The 25,263-nt window shown below is 39.5% G+C and overlaps 1 protein-coding gene across 3 annotated transcripts; it reads left to right on the forward strand.

Annotated features, from left to right (window-relative positions):
• The first annotated feature begins 231 nt into the window (after positions 1 to 231).
• On the forward strand, positions 232 to 25,263 carry LMO4 (LIM domain only 4). Of its 3 annotated transcripts, XM_088482203.1 has the most exons (6): positions 232 to 712; positions 1,708 to 1,790; positions 3,349 to 3,587; positions 16,842 to 16,938; positions 17,168 to 17,323; positions 24,525 to 25,263. In XM_088482203.1, the coding sequence occupies exons 3-6, from the start codon at positions 3,352 to 3,354 to the stop codon at positions 24,531 to 24,533; spliced, it is 498 nt and encodes a 165-aa protein (XP_088338329.1). In that variant the 5' UTR covers positions 232 to 712; positions 1,708 to 1,790; positions 3,349 to 3,351; the 3' UTR covers positions 24,534 to 25,263. The 3 variants fall into 3 exon arrangements, with proteins under 3 accessions (XP_088338329.1, XP_088338328.1, XP_088338330.1); XM_088482202.1 differs by lacking the exon at positions 1,708 to 1,790; XM_088482204.1 differs by lacking the exons at positions 232 to 712; positions 1,708 to 1,790 and adding an exon at positions 2,300 to 3,240.

Here is a 25,263-nt window from a genome sequence, read left to right on the forward strand (position 1 = left end):
TTAGCTGGGCATTAGTGACCTGGCTGGGTGATAGTTGTCACAGGCAGCCTGGGGGCAGTTCTCCGGGTTCTGGTCTGGAGCTTCCTATGGCTCAAATAGAATGAAATAAAATATCCGCTCGGAAAAGGAGTACTGCCACCTGATCTGTCCATCATGCTGTGGCCCTGCCCCCGGTCCCTGGCGTCGGCCTGCCCTGGGCTCATTTTATTATTCCGCCTGAACAATCAGAGAAGGGATTGGACTGGGAGGAGCCAGAGCGGCGGCAGCAGAGAGCTGGGCTAAGCTCCGTCACTAACACATGTCAGCACTGAGCAGCAGCACAGAGCAGCAGGATACAGAGAGAGAGGGAAGGAGAGAGCTGCAGCAGCCCGGAGCTCACCACACAGACAGCAGCAGCACCCCTAGCCCTGGGCCTCTCAGCAGCAACCCGTCTACAATTCTGACATCCCATCTTGGGAGCTTCGCCCTCTCCCCCCTGTGCAGCCGGTCACAGAGGAGCTATCTAGGAGTTGATCCGCGATCGGGAGGAAACTTGCGGCTGGGCATCAGCAGGGACAGCCGGGATCTGTGCCTGGGGAACTAACTGCACCTCGGATCGCAGAGCAGCGTTACCTACAGCAGCAGCAACTCCGGGACCTGTGCGTTCTCCGTACTGCGCCCATCCCCACTGATCCCGGCGGTGGCTGTGTGTGAGAGAGCGAGGACGGCAGAGGTAAGGCAGGCTGACTCTCCGGGGCTATTGCATGCGCTCTCCTCTAGCAGCACTCTCCTGTGCTGGCGGCATGCCCGGCTCTCCGGCTCTACCCAGCTCTCCTGCCCCGTCCTGCTCCTGTCCTGCCCCCTTTATGCCCAGCTCTCCTACCACTGTCCTGCCCGGCCTTCCTGTGCCCCTTTTATGCCCGGATCTCCCGTTCACAACTATGCCCGGGGTAGAAGGAGTGCAGCTGGCAGGGATCGGCTACTTGCTCCTCAAGAGTCCCGGGTGCCCCTGACTGCAGCCTCCGCAGCTATACAATGATGCCCTTGGTAGTAGAAGCGGCGATATCTAGAGGCTCTAAATAGACAAATAAATGTACAAGGGCAAGCGCAGACCAGCTCTCCCCTCCAGCCCCTCATCACCTCTGTACCCTATGGGAAAGGTTCCCTGGCATGGCTGTATAGTGGGGGATCGCCACTCGCCTCCCTTCACTACACAGGGTAACTGGGAAATCCTTTTATAAGAAACAGTGGCAGAAAGATCAAAGTGGACTCAACTAGTCTTTGTGTCCCCGGACTGGAAAACCAGTGACTTGTTAATTACAACCCATCTTTGAATTAAGAATCTAGTTTTTGTATTAGAATTTACCTCCCCCCCCCCCCCCTTCTCATCAGAGATCTCCATTAAACAGGAGACGTCGCCTTTGCCTCTAGCTGCCACTACTGGCTCCCACTCACATCCCCTAAATTGTCTGCCTATATCACTTATGCAGCAGCTCTATTAAAGTTAAAAGGTTTTTATTTCCTCAACTGCAATGAAACTTGATGAGAGCCCTCCCTATAAGTTATCCTGCGAGTCCCTTTCTGGTCAGTGCAGCAGGATTCATCTCTAGTAGATTTAATCAGCATTAAGGTATTGCTTGTCTTTAAGAGCTTTACTTAATGTGGTTACTGGATGCCTGGCACAGTGTCACGTTTCATTTATTTATTTTTTATTTACCTTTCAACCAGGATTGGGGCAGGTCATAGACCATCCTCCCTAAAGAAATTTGAAGCAAAGAGAGAGAGGAAAAAAAAAAAGATGAAAACACTTGGTATGCTCTGGGCAGGAAATGCAGATTCATTTAGGGGTTGGAGATGAAATTGTTACCAAAAGCCATTTGTTGAGTAATGCATCAGATAAATCAATTTACATAAAGGTACGATGCATTCGGGTACACGAAGATAATGGCTTTTAGAGTGGTTCCGTTTCCCAAGCCCTAGTGTTTTGTTACAGCTTAATAGGTACAGTTCTGATTATGGCAGATTGTGTGGTTTATTTACTGTCCTTTGCAAAATGTCTTAGAATACTACTGCCACCAACTTCACCGACTGCAAACTTATATATGTGCATCTATATATACTGTGTGTGTGTGTGTGTGTGTGTGTATATATATATATATATATATATATATATATATATATATATATATATATATATATATTTCTCATTGTGACCTGGGAACCCTACTGGAGTGATTCAAAACCACTGTCACATATCACCAAAGATTGGTTAGAACCTTTTATTGTTTACTTTTTGGTCCCATTGAAAGGTGGTGTTTAAGATTTGGAAATCAGGTGGACACTGTCAGCAGCAATGAAAGACTTATGTTAGCAATAAAGTTTTAAGTGCTATGGCTACCTGGTTCTTGGAATTTATCTGGTCTTGCATCTAACAATGGTCCAAATAATTATAGTCCACTTGGTACAGGGGTCAAGAGGCCACTTGAAACCAGTTTGTCCCTGGCAGTATGTGCCATGTCTGCTGAGTACTCACATAAGGTGATTTTGCAATTGTGTTGACAGTCAGATGTTCTTTAATTCTGACTGTAGCTTCAGCTGTAGGACTTTTATCTATGAATACATTCCTTCTGAAGGTGTAGATTCATTGCATTTAAATTACTGATCTGGGACTAATTACTGCAACTGTGGTTGTTTTGTATAGTACATGAAAGGGCTTCCTAAACTTCAGTTCTGTTGAAACCAAATTGCATAGTGACATTCATTGATTTGCTTGAAATCCAATTCTATTTAAGCTGATCTGATAATAATGAGAAATTGAGTACAAAAGCACCATAACAAAGAATTTCTCAAATATGAAAAACTGTTCCAACAAGTTTGTGCTCCCTTCTCTATATGCACGGTGATGAATTTGCTAAAAATGTTTTGTTTGGAGATGACCTGCCCTAGACAAGAGACCTAAATAGTTTTAATAGCTTGTACTTTAATCCTCTTTAGTAAACCAATAAAGTTATCGCCTTTTACTCTAATTATCTACCACTTTATCTTTAGCAAACATAGCGCCATCACCCTTCATATCAAAATGTACCCTTGTGTCTACACAGAATCCTCAACCTTTCTTTACATTTCAAGGATAGTATTGTCATGAAGACCTGACACAACTTCGGACAGTTCCTAGACTATCAGTAAAGAGATCTGGTGGGTGGTGGCACCTCTGAGAGAGATGGATCGTTGACCCTAAACAAAACAAATAAACACTTGCAGGTCTCCATTAATTAGCTATTTGCTACTGTATTGAAAACCTGACTGAAGTTTGAACAAAATTCCGAATAACTTTTTTTAAATTTTTCTTATTTGCTCATATTTTCTTAGACCATGGTGAATCCAGGTAGTAGTGCTCAGCCTCCTCCGGTGACTGCTAGCACCCTCTCCTGGAAACGGTGTGCTGGGTGCGGTGGAAAGATTGCAGATCGATTCTTGCTGTATGCCATGGACAGCTACTGGCACAGTAGATGTCTTAAATGCTCTTGCTGTCAAGCTCAACTTGGGGAAATCGGCACTTCATGCTATACGAAGAGTGGGATGATCCTCTGCAGAAATGACTACATTAGGTTTGTGTCTGTTAACATTCTTATAAGTCTGTTTTAAATTGCCAGGAATCTTCTGTTTACAATCCAGTTTTTTTTTTCTCTAGCAATTAACATTTGCAGAACATGTACTATGTGAGCCAAATCATGTGATGACATTCTAGGCAAAGGTTCATCATGAAATAAGTTAAATATTGCATGATTTTATCTGTACATAGTTTCAACTTCACACATGATTGGACATGCTGAATATCCTAATTACCAAACTGGTTTAGGCATCTTTTGCATTCCCTTCCTTAAGAAAATGATCCATTTCCTGACTCCTGGATGTAATCATCCAAAGTAATAACCCATTAATTGCACAAGATGTGTGCACAGATTAATTAGATGCCCATCATACATCCTAATGTCATTTTAAAGATGAGAATCAATAAGGTAGTGTGCCTATGTGATCTTTCCAGGTGAAATCAAGCTTCTTAAGTCATTAAACTGAAAGGCATTTGAGGGATTACATATTTAATGTAAGTGAACGGTTTAATACACTGATGCACCTGGATGCCCTGTACTTTAAATTATGTCCTATTCAGGATTACTGTAACTATTCTATAAACAACCAATTTGGGAAATCAAATATAAGCAACCAAAAAAAGTCTAAATATTTTATAATTAGTGATTAGCGTAAATGTACTTGAGTAACAGCTTGAATTGTCTAACTCTGGCCAATTTTGTATCTAATTGTTAAAAAATGTATTTACACTATAAGTTAAGTTTTTAACCACACTTTAGAATCTATTTAGTTTTAAACTGATGTAGTCCATATACTATAGCCTGTAGAACCCCTGTGTCCTCAATCAGCTAGATAGAAGTAATATGCTGGTGAAAAGGCCATTGAGGGATTGGAACATTAATTTCACTAAGTGTTTTTTTTTTTTTTTTTTTTTTACTGACTTTAAATGTTAGAAAATCAGCACATGCTTTAACAAACCACTTCCTATTTTATGCCTCTCTCCGTGTCTGCAAGAGCAACTGTAAGGTTGACATAATTTTAATTAAATTGTGCAGAACATCGGGAAGAGCCATTTGTTTGAAGTGGAAAAAATGACACCACTGTCCCAATGTCCTTTTATGCTACAGATTCATCTGACAGTAAACACAATTCAGCAGAAACTAACTTTTGCTTATTACTAATTACAGTTTGTGTGCAGTGTTATCCTCTGGTCTTATTCATGTTGTTTTTTTTTTCGGGCAGAAGATTGGTATGAAACAAAACTGTTCTTTTGTGCTTTTTTTTTCTCAGTAAAGGCCCCCATACATCAACAATTGATTGCAGAATTGCCACAATCGATTGAAAAAGGGAAAGATTTTTATACACAATCGATTGCAAATTGCACGATTGTTGCAATTAATTGCTGATGTATGGGGGGCATTCAGACATATCTGTGGAAGCCTGGCATATCAGAGAGCTAAACTGGGTGCTATCAGGAAAGTGTATACTTGAATCTAATATTGTACAATAATGTATTTAGGGGCATATGTGTCAAAGCTTGATGTGAAATATGTATCACCAACCAATCCGCTCCAAACTATCATTTCTTAAACACACCCTGCAAAATGTAAGTTACAAGCTGATTGGTTGGTGATATATATCTCACAATTTTATCTCACAACTTTTAGAATAACTGATAGGGCAGAGATATAGTAACATGATGGCTTTGGTCCTGTTGGTTAAAGTGAAGAGGCTTCACGTCAGGTGTGTTGGCCTTTAACGTCGGTTTGCCTGCCAAAGTGACCAAGTACAAAGGTATAGAGGGCTGGACAAAATGTCTATGAAGAGTTTGATGTGAGGCTATGATTGTGCCTTTGAAATGCACCTTCTGAGGAAGACCAAACAAAGTGCTTCAGCTGTCCCCTTCGTTTTAGGCATGAGGGGGGTCGGAATCCACCTCTTCCATTAATGAAAGTGCTTTTGGTGGGAGACTGACATGCAGCTTACAATCATAGATTCGAGATAAAACAGCCTGACAGTGAATACACACAATTAAAAGCTTTAATTAGTGACTCCTCCATTTTCTTTTAGTCCTGATAGGTTTTATCTAATGAGATCTGGGCCCTGGCTTAGATCTGCTCGGAATGACGTGTCCGAAATGAATGAGAGCTGCATCGCAAACAAAACATTTAATTAACAAAATTGGCCTGTAAGAGAGGGGATTATTAACCAGGGCTGAGGATTCAGACTGTTAAAGGGCCAGAGTCTGATCACTGGGAAACATTAAAAGGATTTGGCGAGACGTTGATGTGATTAGAGAATCTTCGATTCTGCACATCCGTAAACATTGCTGCTCGGCAGTCGTACATCGTATTTGCCAACAAGATATTAAATAGGGTAGAAGCGGTTCACCTGCATATCTACAGTACTATAGGGTTCTGTTGATGGCACTTTGCCATCAATTCTCCTTGCTTGATAAGTCGCATAGGCAATGACAGTTTAATGCCTGTTGTGTTATTGTCCCAACAATGATTGCAGGAGAGTTGCTGCATTAACCCTTATGCGCTAACGGGGGCCTAATAAGCCATTTACAGCTGCCCATGGTCCCCCTCAGACCATATGAGTTACAGCCAAGGTGAAGGTTTCAAAAGGTAATTTACATGCTCCCTTTCCCAAACCACAGTTATATTATTGTTAAAGAAAACCCTGCTCAGACATCGTCCCCTGAGGACGCTGTGGGCACCCCTAGATAAATAAGTAACATAATTTTAAGCTGGCATGAGAGTTTAAAGGTTTATGAGGGCAGTCTCTGGCACCCTGCTCCTCAGTCCTAGTTTAGATAGTGGTCTTCACTGTAATTGCTGGAATAAGTCTGGTAGCTCTCCCCAAAGCCCCTCCTTTTTCTTTGCTATGGTTTAGAAGGAATCCAAGAGACATCATGCAGAGAGTTAATTTCCCTGGTAATCAACAGCAAGCTGCTATATTCAGGGAATGCTGTCCCTTTAATTGAACAGGCTAGGTAATTAAATGGCGTTTTTCCAATAGGACGTGCTAGGTAAATCTAATAGTTGGTTATTTAATATCACTTTGAAGTCTGCCCACTCAAGCACAATGACAGCACAGGAGCATGTGAACTATTAGCTGGGAGAGAGGGGAAAAAAAAACTGGATCTCAAAAATTAATTAAATCGCATGCAATTTAGGGGGAACGTTTATCTTGATTTGTCATAACAGAATTAATTCAAGGCCTCCAATTCACTTGGGGGCAGATATGTTACTCTGAATTAACCAAGCGTAATTTGGCAGATTTTTTTTTTTTTCTACTCTAATGTAGCAGCAGCCATTATGCACAGCCCTTTTCTAAGTATCAATAGCTCCTAGACCTTTTAAGGTGCCTTGGTATCCAGTTAGTATGAAGTACCTTTAATGGACTTGGCTCTTGGCATCACTTTGTAGCGTTTAATACACCTCCCATTAACCCCTGGAGAGCTGGAGGTTAATGTTTTGCACTCTTTTGCAGAGGGGACTTAAATTAAAAGGGAAGGCGCCGATAATTGCTTAGGAAACAGTTAATGACAGAGTATATATATATATATATATATATATATATATATATATATATATATTTCTAAAGAAATTAAATAATGCATATGACCTTGAAGACCATAAATTATCCACAACCACTAGCACAACTGTGTTAATGTTATTTTAAGAATGGCTGTAACTGCACCAGAGAAGATCAGTGTTTTTATTAACACTGGGAAATTTATATTGGTTATAGGGTAGGTATTGTAAACAGATGTCATTACTATTTTAAAGGACTACTAACAACTGTCAAAATTAGGGATTGTTATTAATTTTAAGGTATAAAACCAAGCTACTGTGTGCAAAAAAATTCTTAATATACATCTCCAAAATACAATTTGATCTGAAACTGACAATAGCTCAGTGTGTGTGTGTGTGTGTGTGTGTGTGTGTGTGTGTGTGTGTGTGTGTGTGTGTATATTTATAGATATGATATTGTGAATGGCCAAAATATTCTCAGTGGAATGTGTATTCAATATAAATTATAACTGATAATAAATACTGCATATTATATTTTTTTTGAATGTAATAGTATACCTACCTTCCTGGCCTGGTTAAATTATATAAAAAAAAAAATCAATAACGTGAAGTACTAGGCTTATAAAATATTACTGGATGAAACAACCAATTACACACTATATATATATATATATATATATATATATATATATATATACTTTTTTTTTTTTTTCTTGTCCTCTGCTATCTTTTAAAAATACTGTTACAGGGTGTTGACTTGCACAAAAAAGGTTGGTTAGTATAAGGTGGCAATCATTTTAATTGATTATTTGCCCCTTAATTGAATATCTACAGTGTGACTTGTACTGCAGGAGTAATGTGCACAACTGAATTGACATTCATTAGATTTTGGTGCCACCAGCAGATGTGTGCTGCCAAATACTCTAGTCTGTCTCCTCTAGTACTATAACTCTGGCTACATCTGTCGATTTTCATGAGATCCAGTAACATCAACCAGTCGAGATGATTTAAATAAAATATTTACTTGTAAGCAATCTCTTATGTCAGATCTAACATTCAGAACAGTGATCTGCCTGTAATTGTAAATGGTCTCACAATATTAGGTACATCTTCCTTTTTTTATGATTGATTGTGTTCCCCAAATGCTAAAATATTAATGATCTCCTCTAGTCTAAAGACCCTAACAGAGGAAACTGAAACCAATTCTGTCATCACAATTAAGGAGTCCCCTGGCTTTAATTAGCCTGACCTGGGGTGTATCTCCCCTCCATAGCTAGAGTTTGAGAGGAAGGGTGGGGGGGTGGAAGCCCATTAAAGTCCAGACTGAGACTGATAGCTACTTAATTGAGCACCTAAAGCCTCGAGCCTTTTAAATCAAACACTGTCCTGCACAATCCCCTGGTTAGATAATTAACTCTCCTGCCTTGCAGAAACTGTGAAAACAAGTTTTTAGGAAAGGCTGTAGTTACATAGTTGCCTTCTTTCTTGGCTCAAAATGAAAAGCAATTACTTCTCTTAATTTACAAGGGTTTACATTCACTGAGATTTTTCAATTTCCACAAAATGATATAATTAAATATTCTGACCATACACACTAATGGGAGCATTCCCATGAAAGTAAATTGACCAATCTTATGTAAGGGAGCGTGAGAAAGGGAAACGCAAACATACCGTACTGGACAACATTAGGGAAATTGGGTTTGACCTACAAACGACCTTCATGCGCTAAGACTGATAACCAACATCCAGTCAATTAGATGAGAACAATAGACCTTATTGTATTTTGTAGCCAATATAGTCTTGGGTGGTTGTTTGATACAAAGAAGTGAGGACAAAATAAGAAGTACAATAGAAACCCTGTTTTAAAAGCACTAAGGGCTATTCTGTGGTCCACCAAGTAATAACTGTCTTTCCTGCCTAATAATTGCATGTGCCACCATTCTCCCCAATAAGGCAGTGATTGCTCATTATGGTGCTTTGGTAAAGGTGTGCCACGTAATAAATATTATTGGCTTTTATTAGTGACCAATCCAGTGTAAACTCTAATTATGTTAGTTATGTGTTCTTTATTTTTGCTTGCTCCAATTAGCAATGCTAATGATGGGATAGGAGTACAAGGCACAGACTGCTGTCCCCTTGTTAGGTAATCCCTTTTAAATACTTTAGTACATCAGGCTCAAGCCATCCACCACACTGTGGAACTTCAAGTATAGGGAGGCATGCAGGACCTTGTAGTTCCCCAAAAGCTAGGCAGCTACAGGTTGTCTTCTCTGTAATATAAATATATATATGTCAACATTGTGTACGTGGTGTATGTCGACTGATATTCTAATGTCAACACCATAGTCAACATGATTACTGATGACCGTTTGACCAGATACCCTGGGCTCATAGGCACTCATTGGTGCAGATCCAGCTGATCTCTGCTTATGTTCACCTCTGAATAGTGCACAATTCCGTCTACATGTGCAGTTGCTGATGAAAATCCAAAGATCGGTCGGCAAAGCGGACTTGCGTGCCATTCTGGCTCAGCCCCCGAAGGTCCACTGTTACCCAGTTTATATACCCATTTACATTATTACTGTTATACCAGTTGCTCTTGGCTGATTACATTTAAAACTAGCTGATATAAATAAAGTTTTTCTGACTAAAAGTCTATGGTCTGATGTATGACACATCAATGAGGCACATTGTCTGTAGCATCATGCAGAAAGCCATCCTGCATAAGTTTAATGTGACTTATAAACTTGCTCATATAGGTCCAATGATTCAATTAAGTGACAAACTGACAACTGTGGAACAAAAGATGGCATTTTAATGACTCCTAATGAATTCTCAACAACACTGTAGATGATTTTATATGTAATACGTTATGACAGCTGCATTTGTCGACTTGCATTTGTTTACATTTTAGCAATATAACCCTGAACAAGTTACAATCAGATGATTCATGTTGCAGCGATTTATAGGACATGTAATGCATACCAACTTGCCGTTTTCATGATACGTTCTTTGGTACATACGGTGCTAACCATTAACTCATCACTTTTCTTATTGTTGAAAGTTTAATATTTTAATACAAAACCAGCCTTTGCCCTGCATGTGGTCAAATAAAAGTATTGGAAGCACTGTTTGCAGCATACAAACTACACAGTGGTGTATACTCTACATCCTACCAATGAAATTATAGAGGGTTGCCCACTTTTGTAGAACCCCTCTATAAACCTGCCAAGCTAGTTACCTGCCTCAGTGACATAGTTTTGCTGTTAAAGGACCTGAATATATCTCACAGATTGTGCATTATAGAAGAATTATTGATAACATTTGCAAATTTATGTGAAGGCGTTTCAAATAAATGTGATGGCGGAAAAGGTGTTTCTTCATATGCACTTTCTGTTGAAGGACATACCGAATAGACTGATGATGGATAATAATAGCTTTCACTCAGCTACATAGTAAATATCCATACCATGCCAAACTTTAGTTCTGGGAAATTTTACATGTATAGCTGCAAATTATGATAGGAGTTCTTTAATGTGAGAAGTACTTAGGCTCAGTGGTCACTTTTACATAGAAAGATTGTGCTTTAATATGCTCTCTGTCTGCATTTAGGTTAGTTTTGAAGCATGCAAAACAGGGATTTGTCATCTTTTGAAGCCAAATGTATATGTAAGCTCTTTTTCTCTACATGAATGTACAGTATATGTTGTACTATATTAATGAATGTCAGACCTGCTTAAATGGATGAAGCATAAAAAAAATAAAGTAGCATAAGGTAAAAGCAAATATGTACAAGTCTCATTTGGGGCAATGAGTAATTTTTCATACCTGTGTACTTGCCTACTGTGCTTACAATCTGTAAAGTGTGCTTGACGTTATGATTTGCAGTGAGTTGCGTCATCCGGGCACTCCACAGCGTAGGTGGGGCCACAGTGAATTGATTCCTTGTCCCAACTCTGTCTCCTTTTACGCATCCTGAATAACACAATTTAAAAGTATGTAAATTAGAATTGCAACTATAACACCTTTTTAATGCCAGTATGTATATAGCCTAAGGTTTGCTGGTCTTTCAAATGGCGTCCTTGTTTTGGAACGTCTCAGCATGCCGCCATCATCTATGATGGCTGGCATGACATGCTGGGACTTTTAGTTCCACAGTAGTTAGAGAATCCTAGCTTGGAACATTTATATCATGTTGGCTGTCCACTGTATATTTTTGAAAGCCCCACTCCTGAGGCATGCTGTTCTATATAGTCCCACAACAGCTGAAAGGCCGCAGGCAGTATGAGCTAGGTCAATGTTCTACAGCAGGCCCGGCCAACCTGAGGCTCTCCAGCTGTTATAAAACTACAAGTCCCAGCATGCCCTGACACAGTTTTGCTATTAGGAAATGTTAAAACTGTGGCAGGGCATGCTGGGACTTGTAGTTTCACAACAGCTGGAGAGCCACAGGTTGGCCAGGCCTGTTCTACAGTGTCCACCTAGGACCTGAGCCTGCAATGGTAAAACTCTTTCCTGTTCCATATGCAGCTGACACACAAACACCATCACAGGGGCACCAGGCAGGTTCATATATCTGCACATCTACAACTGAGGGGATCCTATGCCAGTGACTACTGCACTTAATGCTGCTTTGGGAGTCGTAGTCCTCTTTGTGATAGCACCTGTAATCAAGTAGTTAGAAGTTAACCTAGTAAATGAACACCTTGCATTGATGTGTGTGTCAGGATAAGTTAATGTCCTTTACTGTCTTGTGAGGGGCCCAGCAGCTAGAGGCTCTGGTGTCCAGAGAACCACGTGTGCCAGGCTCCCCTCCCCCGCTCCCACCACCCTGAGCATTCTGCAGGAACGTGTCAGCGTGCGATCCCGGGCCTCAGACTAATTAGTTTTGAAATGGAGTTTTGATTGAACTGTCCAAATCGATGCCGCTGCAAAATTTGTTTCTCGGGCTTCCTATTAAAAGCCATCTTAAGGGGCAGTTTTTACTACTCTCCCTGTCGTTCAGTCGATACATTTAATAACAACTTACAGGCTATTTTCAATAAAGTGGCGACAGCAAATTAGTAGTTTGAACATGACAAGCCTCCTGCAAGATCAGATTCAGAAAACTCTGGGCAATTAGTTTTTTTTTCTCTCCTCTCCTAAGGAGGAAGCATGTAGCAGTAATGAGAAGCACTTGGACTGGTGCAGACAAATTATTAACCTTTGCTATGCTGCAGGGTAGCACAATGCATTCCAAAGGCGCACATACAGTCTCTCTTGTGTCTCATTTAGATTACCGTTCACTACCATGAGGCTGCCTATTTCTAAACAGTCTCGTTCAAACACCACGGCTGCTGCAGAACATCTTTAAAATCACACGGGGAATTATTGTATACCAGATGTGTACTGGGTCCTCGCTATTTTTTAATTTTTTTTTAAACTGGACTGTTCCAATATCTGGCTTGATATGGTTTATTAATGTAACAGAATTATGGGCATATTTAATATAGAATACATTTTTGACAAACACCCCCCCGAAAAATGTTATCTGTTATCGCTGCAAAGCTTAGGGGCAAGAATTCCCAGCTGGACATTGCATCTGATTCAATGGTGCTCCAGTGGATAGAAAACAGTACAGTGATAAGTTTAGCTATCACTATACTGCTGGGTTTGAACTTGGCCGTGGCATTGTGGGCTGCAGATGCTTATAGCAAAATAAGGGCCTCATTTATTAATGAGTTTTATCACCAAAACGAGTAATAAATTTCACTGTGTATGATAAATGGTGCTCCAGCCAATCAGCTCCCAACTGTCATCTGTTAGAAAAATGACAGTTGGGAGCTGATTGGCTGGAGCACCATTTATCATACACAGTGACATTTATCACTTATTTTGGTGATAAAACTCGTTAATAAATGGGGGGCCAAAATTGCTAAGAAGAAATGGAGGAGCTTCAGCCTATTAAGGAAGGATGAGAAGATAACTCTCTGCTTGCCTTTCACCATCAGCATTGGCTAACTGAAACAGTGTAGCTGTTTGGTGCTTGTTATATAGCCCATTACTTAATGAAAGTTTAGTAATCAGTGATGATATCGGTGAAATCTCCACCATTATTGCATTTAATAGAAAAGTTACATCATTTTGCCAGACTCGTGTGAAAACCGATGTTTAATAAGTAGGCTCCTTTAGAGTATATGTATTTTTGCCTCTTTTCCTGTGCAGATGGGTACATTGCATATCTTGCATTAAATGTGGCCACTCATGATGGAATATTGAGCATATAGCCGGATATGATCTTTGCGGCTAATTCAGTAAGCTAAAAAGTCCTGATAGTAGCTTAAGTGTTTTTCCATGTGCTCTTCACTCATTTTTGCTTGCGCCGCAATGGTACAAGCATAAATGAGCAATGTTTTCATTATCGTAAATGCCCGTAATGTGCGCAGAAACCGTGTTCTAGGCTTCTATGGAGCTTTGTGACTTATTGAACTGGCATCAAAGTGTCCATAATGACTGTGATGCCAGGTGCCAAGCCCAATAAACTTGATAGAATCATTATTGGGCATCGGAATAAAATCTGGTCAGAAAGATGTGTGGCCCATTTTAGCTGCAACGAAGTTGGCCTGGAAACCAGAAGGCAAGCTAGCTATTGAATGAACGATGATCCTCTCCCTTGGCACTTGATGCTCAGCTGGTGTGTTGTAACCATAAGCCTTTAAAGATACTGCTGCAAATGCCTGGCCCTCATTGCTCATTCTGGTTGCTTGGTCCAATAACAGAACAACTGGATTTGTGGCCAGTTTAGCAGTACAATTATTTTAAGGACAGATCCAGTTGTTGGGGAAATCGGCCCATGGTGCATCCTGGACAAACTGAAAAGATTCTGGCAGAGCAGCCTTTTTGTACTGCCCATCAAATTCTGCCATTGGTCAGAACAAACAATTGACTACACTGTGCAACTTTGGGCCATTTTGGTCAGTACAGCTAAATTAGGTGAGATCTGTATGTGATTTGGCCTGCGTTATGGGGCAAATCTTTACAAACTAGGGAATTCCCTGTAATTATTGGGGTTACTGACTGTAGGACAATAGATAGCTCAGACCTTATGTGATTTGGCGTGCAAGTTTTTTTTTTTTTTTTTTTCGGTAACAAAAGTAAATAGTAAAGACTTTCGGTATTGCCAGTGATGTCACAAAAAGAATAATTGGAACATAAGTGTTAAGTTTTAACCTGTATCATACCCGCGTTCCACCATTGATCAGCTGGACGGTTACCTAAAGCTGTTTGTGGTGGAAGGGTGAGAATAACCCCTTTGCATGTCTGAAATAATATTAAGGGATGAGTGTGAAAAAAAATTGACTTCACATATAAATACTAAAATATTTGTCCATTTTAGTTGTGTTTTTTTTTCCTTATGTAATAGACCCAGTTTACTGTATAAAAATGTAAAAAGTCCTCATATTTTCCAAATTCAAAGTTCTGTAACCCACAGCAACCAATCGGATATTAGCTTTGATCTCTCTGGTTCATGCTAAGCTAATAAAAGGATACATTTTATGCTCCTTGTCCCGCATTATTAACATAAACCTATCTCTAAACAACAGACCGCTGATGAAGTACAGACTTTCCTCTTGCAGGCTGCCTGTGCTAGAAAGTTTCAGAATGTGTGTAAGTTTCACATAAAAAGCAGCATTTAAGAAGCTGTGCCTTGAAATACAAACTTTAGATGAATCTAATGCAAGGCCAGTGTTTTTACACAAAAGGATCAAAGATCCTAGGGGTAGGCTGGAGTAGAGAAGATCTTAAACTAACTTTTTGTGCAGCACAGTAAGTGGCCTACTTTAAAACATATCTTATGAACTTCATGTTATAATATAATTTATTATCCTTTTCTATAGAACATTAGGGAAGGATGATAAAAAAAACATGTATTGCCTTCTTGCACAATAGAGGGATGTGGTCAGTGCATTCTACCTAATCATCCAGAAGGCTCACAAAGTTTGGGGAGTCCTCCAGACTCTAGTGAGAACAAGTCACCCTCCCGCATCTCCCTCCCTCTTCCTAGTGAAGTCTGCAGAATGTGATGAACGTCATGGCTCTACCCACTCTGCGTGGTGGCGCAGCACAGTGATTTGCCCTGCTCTCCACAGTGGCCACCTGCTTCTCCCATCTGGGAACTTTAGTACACGTAGACCAATTGCTGAAACCTATTTTCTGCTCTGACCCATGTGCTCACATTTTGATTGCTTTGAGATCCACAAGCTGCCCAACGTTTGCTCAGCGGGGATGATTTGTGTGGCATGTTTGTCGTACACTGTCCAGAAACTCCAGATTGTGTGGGAGATGTACTAAGAATTGAAAAGTAAAATGGAGAGTGATAAAGTACCAACCAATCAGCTCCTGTGTGTTTGAAAAATTACAGGAGCTGATTGGGTGGTACATCTCCTATTTAGTGTTTTAAAAACAACACAGGCTGAACCAATTGTACTTGGATTTTAACACCCTTTAATAATCTCTCCCATGCAGTCCAGGAGAAATGGTGAATCAAATTTTACTAATAGCCTAGAGTTCAGATCATTATCACTTTTGCATAAAACAAAATGGATTTAGTTAGTATCTAGCCAGTCAAAGGAAGAAAACCTTATCCTTCATTTTGAGATGAACCATCCCAGTCGCTGACTAGCACCTTACCAAAGTCCTACTGTAACTTAAAAACTGAATTAGATTATCCCATGCGTGGTGGAGGTAAAGTGAAATCTTCATTAACTTCCATGTGCACTGTTTTGGCACATGCTTAAATGTATTAAAAAAAAAATATGTATATTTATTTTTTTTTCACTTTCCCTTCCTCACTCCCCCTATAGCAGATGTTGTGGTCACATTTGATTGCATAGGAAAACTGCAGTGATACAACAAACACCCAGAGAGATATGATGACAAATGGGTCCAGATCCCGGTAAATTACTTTCTGCTCAAATCGAAATTTCATTCAGTTTGTTGCTAGCAGAGATGAAGTAATCTAAATTGTGGACTCAGGAGCAGATAGAGGGAAGTCGGAGCAAGCATTTCATTATCAAGAGAGAGAGAGAGAAGGTTAGAATGAAAGAGATGAGCGGAGGCAAATCTAAAGTGTTGACACTATGATTGAAAAGGTTAACCCATACACATTATATATCAACCTGGATAGCAGTGACTTCCTAATGGAAACTGTGCTCTGATGGCGGTTTGCTGGAGTTTCAATACACAGAGCATGATGTCTTCTTAGATATACAATCAAATCCCCTTAACCCTTTTGATGACTCATATCTCTTGATATGATTAAAGCACAAAAAAAAAAAGAGTTCTTCAAATAATTTCAAGGACACAATGCATTTAAACTCTAGTCATGAATCGTATCTATTTATATATTTTTTAAGATGAACCTGGAAATCTGATATGATGTGTATGTATAACAGGATTGTTCTGCATTTGCTTGTGGTATAAGTCGGAGACTTCGAAATCACCTGGCTCATTGCAAATAGGAGGAAGGATGCGTCTTTCTGTTATACGACATGTTTGGTAGTGTGTAATATATATATATATATATATATATATATATATATTTGTTTCTCCCAGTAATATTTGATAAGCCTAGTATTTCACATGTTATTCAATGTTCATCTTTTATTCCACTGTGATGTTTTTATGACATTGAGGTGTACTCTGTAACCAACATACTTTAACTTTTTGTATACTTTGTTGTTTTTATAGGTTATTTGGCAACAGCGGAGCTTGCAGTGCTTGCGGACAATCCATTCCAGCCAGTGAACTGGTCATGAGGGCACAAGGGAACGTTTACCATCTTAAGGTACCTCACGGTCTCCTGCATTATTTAATTGGTCAGTTTGGCTGCATACTAACAGCACTCTTGTCTTAGTCACTAATCATAGCATCTGTAACACTAGGGATCTGACAGCCTCTGGCACAATCCTTTTGGATTCTGCTCAGTCACTAGGCTGAAGCTATGCTCTATATTATTTTACATTTTGTGTGTGTTTGATTCATTTGTTTCACTGCCTTCCCCTTTTTTGCCGTAGTGTTTTACGTGCTCAACCTGTCGGAATCGCCTTGTCCCCGGGGACCGGTTTCACTACATCAATGGCAGTTTATTCTGTGAACATGATAGACCTACAGCTCTTATCAATGGTCATTTGAATTCACTTCAGAGCAATCCACTACTGCCAGACCAGAAGGTGAATACATGACTCTTTATTAACAAGCTTTTTAATTTTTTTTTATTCCTGGATGCTAACTGCCAAATATATTGTGCAGTTTTTCTTGTTAGCAATTTTCTTACATGCTCAGGGGTAAGGAATAGAGGTATTCATTACTGTGCTGTGATTTTTAAAGCTAAGGACACCGTAGTATTAAGCTACATCATTCTTGCTATCTCTACCAGTTTGTGGTTCTTTTGAAAAATGTAAGTATGTCATATTACTAGGAAAGTCTGGTTAGTAATGTTAGCTTTAGCCAGTGTTGCATCTTGTACAAAGGAATAGTCCTGATGGCTCCAGTCCTTGATATCAGCCCTATATAACCCTGAAAGTTTATTTTCAGGCCTTCAGTCTAGAAGATCCGAGATAGCAGCAGGTATTTGCCATTAGTGTCATCTTGCATAAGTCATCCCATTTGAACTGTTAAAGAAACTCTAATGTAGCGATAGTGATGAAGTGAAGGTGTGCGTTCATCGCCTCTGTTGTCTGAAAATGTTTGTAGGTATGATATGGGAGTAGTGAATGGTAGATATTCCTGGCTGGTGTTGTACAGGTCAGCTACTCCAAAACCCCACAGTTGATCATAACAATTAGTATTTCAAAATCAATTGAACTGAACATGCAGGTCCCAGGTGATAAGTAAAACCAGACTTTTATTACGCCATATTAAAACTGGCAGGAGTGATTACAGGCTAGAGGCAATCTGTATAATATGTAGAATGATGAAGGTTTGATTTTTACTTGCCAAATGAGATGTGCATGCTCAGTAGGATTCATTTTACTCTTCCTGGGGAATGCACCTAATGGATTGCAGGTGATGTCTATATAGAGATGGAGCCTATGTATCTTCAGATGGCGTAAAGTACTGTTAGCCTATGGGGTCTCCTGATGCAGGAGAGAGATCTTTCGTTCTCTCCCCCACAGTGTCAGCTTCCCCTGGAGAACCACTTTTGTGAAAGACTTCTCCTAAATGCCGGGGATATAACTCGCGGGGACAGTGGTTACCGCAACCTCTAAAAATGAAAATATTCCTGGCGAGTTGGATACATAATTACAGCCGTGCTGTGATTATTAGTACATAGACAACTAAAGGCTTTAGGGCATAGAACTAGATTTCTGAACCTTGTTGACAAGTTCAGTCATAATGGCCTCTTATATCTGACCTAGAACACTTTGCAACCAATAAAGAAAAATGCGGTGGCTGTGGACAATTTTCTGATCAGTTAAGGAAACTGGGAGCCATATCATTGTGTGGAAGGAAAACGTATGGATATATTTCAGATATCATACGAATTGATAGGTTTTGTAGTATATAACATGGTGGTTTCCTACCTCTCTAGTATATGACGGCATGTGTTTCCTTACAGGAAGTGACTTCATGGATCAATGTCATTACCAGCCTTGCTGTCTACTTAGAACTATTGTTTTTTCTACGTATAATCTATAATGCCATGGGGGCAAACTTGATTTAGATGGAAACTTTATCTACCTGCCTAATGAGAAGGACATAATTGTTTACTTCAGTATTTTGTAGATACGACCAGGCTTAGAGTATATGGTACACTCATCACGTTCCACTTTTGCGAGGAAAAAAAGAATCTGAACAAAATAAATTTAAAATACATAGAGATATAAATTTATTAAATTTGAATGTTTAATCCTGCTCCCCCCATTTATTTGTTATGCATTCTGCAAAATGTGGTAAAGAACGTGTTCTGAAGCCTTTGTTATTAAACAGTGGTCTGCAAATATAATTATATTGTAAGTACTGCCAAATAGTACAACATAATTAAAACAAATATGTTCTTGTTTTTTGTTTTTTTCATTATACAAAATTTTTTTGTTGCCCAATAGATATAAATGAGAGTGCGCCCATGATGCATGTTTTGAGACCAGCATTCAGATCAACAGTTGTACAATATCTCCCTGAAAGAGACTGTTTAAGATCTATTTTCATTTTCCTAATAAGTCTCCTTGCTATTCTAGTGAGTGCATTTTGATAACTGCTGTGTCTAATTTGTAACAATTACTGTCAGTCCTCACCAAGTCTGTTCATTCCACACTGGTTCAGGGGGAAAGGGAAGGAATGCTGGACTCCTGCACATAATTGTATTCGCATCATATTTCATACTGATTATGTATTGATGACATTGATTCATTTACTCTTTACAGCTCCACTTGCATGGGTAGTAAATCTTATTGACCACATATGAATTTTAATTTCAAATTGGTGATAGATTTTTCCATCAGCTCTGATAGCGTATTTGACTTTTTCATCATTAACCCAAGCAATCACGCTGCACTGAGTTATTGCAGTGAAACAAAAAATGCATGCTTCAGTTGCTGCCACTCTATAGATCCGGAATAGAAACTTCATTAATATGCTTAGAATTAAAGAAGGTAAACGCTCCTATTCTCTACTGTGCTGTTTCGGCCAGGTGGAAATGTAAACCCCCCCCCCATCCCCTGTATTGTAAAACCTTTCCAGTAGGGCAATACATGTGTTACTAGAAATATGTACACCCAATATCTTCTCGCTATTTCCAAGGAACAATTAACTGTATGTAGATTTACATGTGAAGAAGAGAAAGCCAATATTATCCTTTTTAAACAGTCAGATAATTTGATCTTATATTGTGCGGAGAGCAAATGCGTCCTCTGTAAGTGTATAATGCAAGGGGCAAGTATTACATAATAATGACGTAGGTCATCCATGTCAGTGTACTCCTAAACTGGGCACGCACTATACGATCCATCGTACGATATATATTGTTCTGTTGCGGATCAGAATGATATATTGTCCGGAACGTGGTCAGTGTGCACGCACGATCTGTCATTCGCGATAGTCTTTAATCGCATCGTCTCTTCTGAAACAGATGGGACAATGCAAAGAACAATGCTGTGCTGTAACATGCAGCCTGGAACAATACATCTCACTGTCGTACACGGATCGTGTATGGCGTGCACAATGTATCATTACATCGCAACGTTCCGTCGCTGGGTACACACACATCATTTAGTGTACCCAGCATTGGACCATTTTATTAAAGACATTTTGGTCCCATAGATTAGAGTTTGAGGTACTTATTTATTTGTTTTATTTTATTTGGAGCTCTTTTGTAGAAAACATTTCCTATATATGTTATTGGCGTGTTGTGTTTTTATATTCTTTTGATTTTACGTGAACGATTTGCTAAACCATTTGAGGAAGTTGTCCTACAAGGTCACTATTGCAAGTTAAATATTTGACACTCTTTTAAATGGTGGTTTAGTGTCCGGCCATCAATATTCTAACAATCTGTGTGATGAAAATGTCTTATTGGTTTGGCATGATCTCTTTAAAAGCTTTGCACAATAGTCCGTTCCGGTGATATCTCTTTGTAACATACACACATGTAGCTTGGCTCAGGACACTAGGCTACCGACAACACTATCAACTAATTAGTGATAATGCAGCTGCCTATTGTTTGCAGCACAGTGAAACATGACAAGCTGCTGTGACTGCGAGCGAGGATCTATTATCATAGTGGCTGCTTTCTGCACAATAATACACTAAAATACAACTTTAGACTTTTGTGCAGAGTTTTATCAATGCAAAATATATTACTATGCTCTCCTTAAAATGGGCTTGTCTGCTTCCTGTGGAGGCAGACATTTTGGAGGCTGAACAGATATTCAGTCCACTCACTGGGAGCTAGTGCCATTATATATTGGATAAAGTCCTCTCCCTTATGTACATTTATAAGGATATTCTAATTCACCAAGGAGTCCCAAGACCATCTATAGGCACAGATCTCCACGATGACTATTACCGGTAATAGTTGTAGGTGAGTTGGGGCCTAATTTACGAAGTCGTTTTATCACCAAAATGAGTGATACATGTCACTGTGTATGATAAATGGTGCTCCAGCCAATCAGCTCCCAACTGTTAGAAAAATGACAGCTGGGAGGTGATTGGCTGGAGCACCATTTATCATACATAGTGACATGTATCACTTGTTTTGGTGATAAAAATGGACCTGAATTGTGAATTTAGGGACTGTTTCACTACCGATTGCAATAGCGATTACGCACGCTGTCTCATTGCCATAGTATACTAATCCGTTGCAATCGCTATGTCGCCACAGCACAACAGAAGGACGCCCGCATTACCTTACACACATCCATAATGTTTAGCAAGACTGCTAAACCATCGGTACAATCGAGTATCATCGCAGCCTCATGCACACTTGCACAAGCTCTGACCTTACTCAGAAAGTGCTAACTTCAGCACATTCTATGAGACCTCAGGCTGCGCGCAGCATCACAGTGGATAACGCTCGTGCAACAGCGTTCAAACGCACTGGCACGCCTGTGCTTCTCTGACACCCACCCCACCCCCTCTGTTACCACCCGCAAATGGCACTTCCTGTCAATCACTGTGGGTCTGTGTAGTCACAATTCCCACCGCAGTTGCCGGTTCGAGCATGCAGAACGCAACAATCGGCCAATTGCGTGCGTAATCGGTTGCGATCGGTAATGAATCAGGCCCTTAGACAGTAAACTCCAATGGACAGGCGACTATGTAATATGGCGGCACTATTTAAAAGAGTGATGATAATACTTAGCACTAGGTGTAGCACAGACGCCATGTAAGCACAATAACCAATATAATAGGACAATGTAGGATGCACTAATTTAACAATCAAAAGTAGATCAGGAAAACACAGATGCTATAAATGCTTTGTGACTAAGTATTGCAATTATGAGGTAAATGAAGGGAGGAAGGAAAGCAATTACTTGCTGTGTGGCACTAGCTGGGTAATATCTGTCCGGACACTTCTTGGTAATTGCGAGAATTTTTTCTTTTTTTAAGAATACAGTTTTAGACCACGCTTATCCCATGCAGATTGCAGTAGGAGAGGATCTCCGTTGGGGCCCTTAGCTGGGTGTATGATTTTTTTTTTTATTTCAAAACCACAAAACGCATACTTAGGAAACATGATTTTAGAGTTTAAACACTTTGCCCATACATCCTGCTGTTCCTGAAAGTGGACTATGTCACTACATGTGAAGGATGGATTGCACAGATCTGGCTGTTCGAGTTACAAGTCAATCGCAGTTGGAACAGGGTCAGGTGACCACACAGAAGTGCCAATGAAAGTTATTTCCTGACCCAATCTTCATATCTACCTGGTAAACTGCATTCTGAGTGAGCTAAATTTAGTTAGAACATTATGATGCCAAGGACAGTGTCACAGGCTGTAAATTGTGTATGTGCCAGCTGCATATTCCTTAAGCAACGCATACATAAGCACCTGGGCATCAAAATTGTACACTTTTTTTTTTTTTTTTTCTCTAAAACTTTGTAATAGACAACATGCAATATGAATATTTTTTTAAAACCAATTACTGTACTGTACAGCTGAAGAATAAAATGTAATCTAAATTGGTGCCAGTAAAGAGAGGTCCTGCAAATCCTCTTTTATTTATAATTCTCTTAACGCCTTCAAAGATCTACAAGTAAAAAAAATAGTACAAACAAAAGTTCTAAATATCTCAGCAGTAATTCACATTATGCTTTTGAAAGGAACTAAAACCTATTGCAACATAAATGTGAAAAATGAAAAACAACATTATTTTTAATTATATAGCACCAAGAAAACTCTTTTATATATTAAGTCAGACACTTAACAGACCCTCTGGACCAGTAATTAAACACAACATTACAGTTGTTGCCTGTATTTGTACCCCTCAAATAATTTAATTAACAGGAGCGTAAACAGTGCTTTGTTGTGTTTGGCAAAGGGGCGGTGGAAAGTGGTGACTGCAAGCAAACTCACCTGTACCATCAATCAACATTTAGTGTATTATGTTATCTTTTCTGGATTGTTTTGAATGCATTCACTTTACTGGATATTAAGGAAAAAAAATCTAGTTTATAGATCACTCAACAATTCCCTGGTTGCTATATAATTGGAGTTGTCTGTGTCCATAGCAGAGGACATTTGATGCTCATTTATTAAATATGCTCACTCGGTGCTCTCTAATCTCTTTGTTCTGGACAGCCAAATTACCTTTCTCACACTGAGCTTCAACTCTTGGGAATTGAAGCTCCACTTCTCCACCACTTTAATTAGCTTGAAAGTGTGGTGTTCCTGATGGAGGGGGGTGGGAGCCTGAACTTATTCATAGACCTCTGCTTTTACTAACTCTGTGCCACTAGTAAGTTCAGAACATTATCCTAAAACTCCTGTGTATAATAATTTCCTTGTGTAAAGTGTGGCTAACTTTTATAGATAATTGTTAGAATGAGATTGTATAGCATGATTATGGAAAGTGATGACAGTAATCACCAGTATTGGCCCCCATCATATTGTAACATTACTCTAACCACAACTGCGTGTCATAGAGAACTGTGGATTCACTGTTTTTATTATCTGAAAACATTTGAATGAAATTGTAACAGAATATCAACAAATAAGACACAAACGGTAGTTGTATTAACAACATTGTACATACAGATCAGCCAGGTAACTCTTGTTGTGTTTACACGTACTGCATAATCTCTTGCTTTTTACATCTGTGCTGTCAGTTTGTAAACATGCTATATGCCCGCACAGTACAAACTCCATGCAGCATGTGTTGTGTGTCTGGATTTACAGGGGATACTAAGGGGTCTATTTACTAAGCAGTGTTAGGAGACAGTGATAAGGTGCCAGCCAATCAGCTCCCAACTGTCATCTCACAGGCTGTGTTTGAAAAAATGACAGTTGGGAGCTGATTGGCTGGCACCTTATCACTTTTCACTCTGTCTCCGAACACTGCTTAGTAAATAGACCCCTAAATGTTGAATGCAAGCTTGGCTCTGTTCATACAGTGTATATCAAGTTTTTATAACTGCCGCATGTAAGGTCCTGTCAAAAAGAAAAATACAGGGAAAGGGACGAGAGGTAAAAAGTTATAGGATAGACCAGAGGATTGCAGACTGTAGTATCCTCTAACCTATTTCTCCAGGAAGGGTATAGAAAATGATACCTATGTTAGAGCAGAGAGCATACATAAAAAAGCACTACTAGTGCTCCTATTTACTTATGTAAAGTTTATCACTGATCCCCTTCCCCTCTCTTGTCTTCAAGCACTGGTTACTGTGATTGCATTAGAAAAACTGTGTTTAACCTTTTTGTTTCTTGCTTCCTAGGTTTGTTAAAAGGTCCGAATACAACAGAATGCGTGCCTTCATCTCAAGTTCTGTTCATCACAGATGGATCCCATATGTCTCCACTAGACAAGTCACCTTTTGTAGCTAGCACCCGTGCCAGCTTCATGCCATTGCACCTTTTCTCCTCTCGGTTCCTTCCCACATTTTGTTGGTGTATGAAAATGACTGAAGACACATATTCAGGACTCCTAGAACCTGGACGAATGGGGGAGACTCTTGGAAAAATAAAATGAGCAGTACAGCAGAGGATGACGAGGACTAATGAAACCAATTAGAAGATGCATTCAGAAACTGCTTATTACTCTCATTTACGATTAGCAGGGCACTGTCCGGCGTTTGCACCCTTTTTCCCTTGATAACACTCTACTCACTCTTTGTATATTTTACGTGCTGTGAGGAAGAATACTCCAATCAAACTGAACATAAAGGGGAGTTGTAGCTAATGTGGTACTTTATCACAAACACTTTTATTGTATCTCTCTGTAAAATACAATGTACGTATGCATGTATGTGTTATTATTTTATTATTTTTTATTGTTTTTGTTTGTCCTATTGTTGCTACTTCCCATAGCGAAAAGGGGGAAGATACGGGAAAAGAAATCTGCTATTGTGTAGAAATTTTCACCTACTTGCTGATTGAAGAAAATCTTTTATTTGTGATATTTTCAGAGACTTGCTCTAGTATGGTGTATTTAAGTAATAAAAGATTAAAATGCTA

The sequence above is a fragment of the Taudactylus pleione genome, unplaced genomic scaffold, assembly GCF_031769625.1.
Source record: "Taudactylus pleione unplaced genomic scaffold, aTauple2 ptg000017l, whole genome shotgun sequence".
In the NCBI taxonomy this organism is placed as follows: Eukaryota; Metazoa; Chordata; class Amphibia; order Anura; family Myobatrachidae; genus Taudactylus; species Taudactylus pleione.

What these genes read in the sequence shown, in the direction of transcription:
- LMO4 (XM_088482203.1), top strand. Translation starts at nt 3,352, where the DNA reads ATGGTGAATCCAGGTAGTAGTGCTCAGCCTCCTCCGGTGACTGCTAGC. An exon ending in TGCAGAAATGACTACATTAG is followed by an intron (nt 3,588 to 16,841) that starts GTTTGTGTCTGT and finishes TTGTTTTTATAG; the next exon opens with GTTATTTGGCAACAGCGGAG. An exon ending in GGAACGTTTACCATCTTAAG is followed by an intron (nt 16,939 to 17,167) that starts GTACCTCACGGT and finishes TTTTTGCCGTAG; the next exon opens with TGTTTTACGTGCTCAACCTG.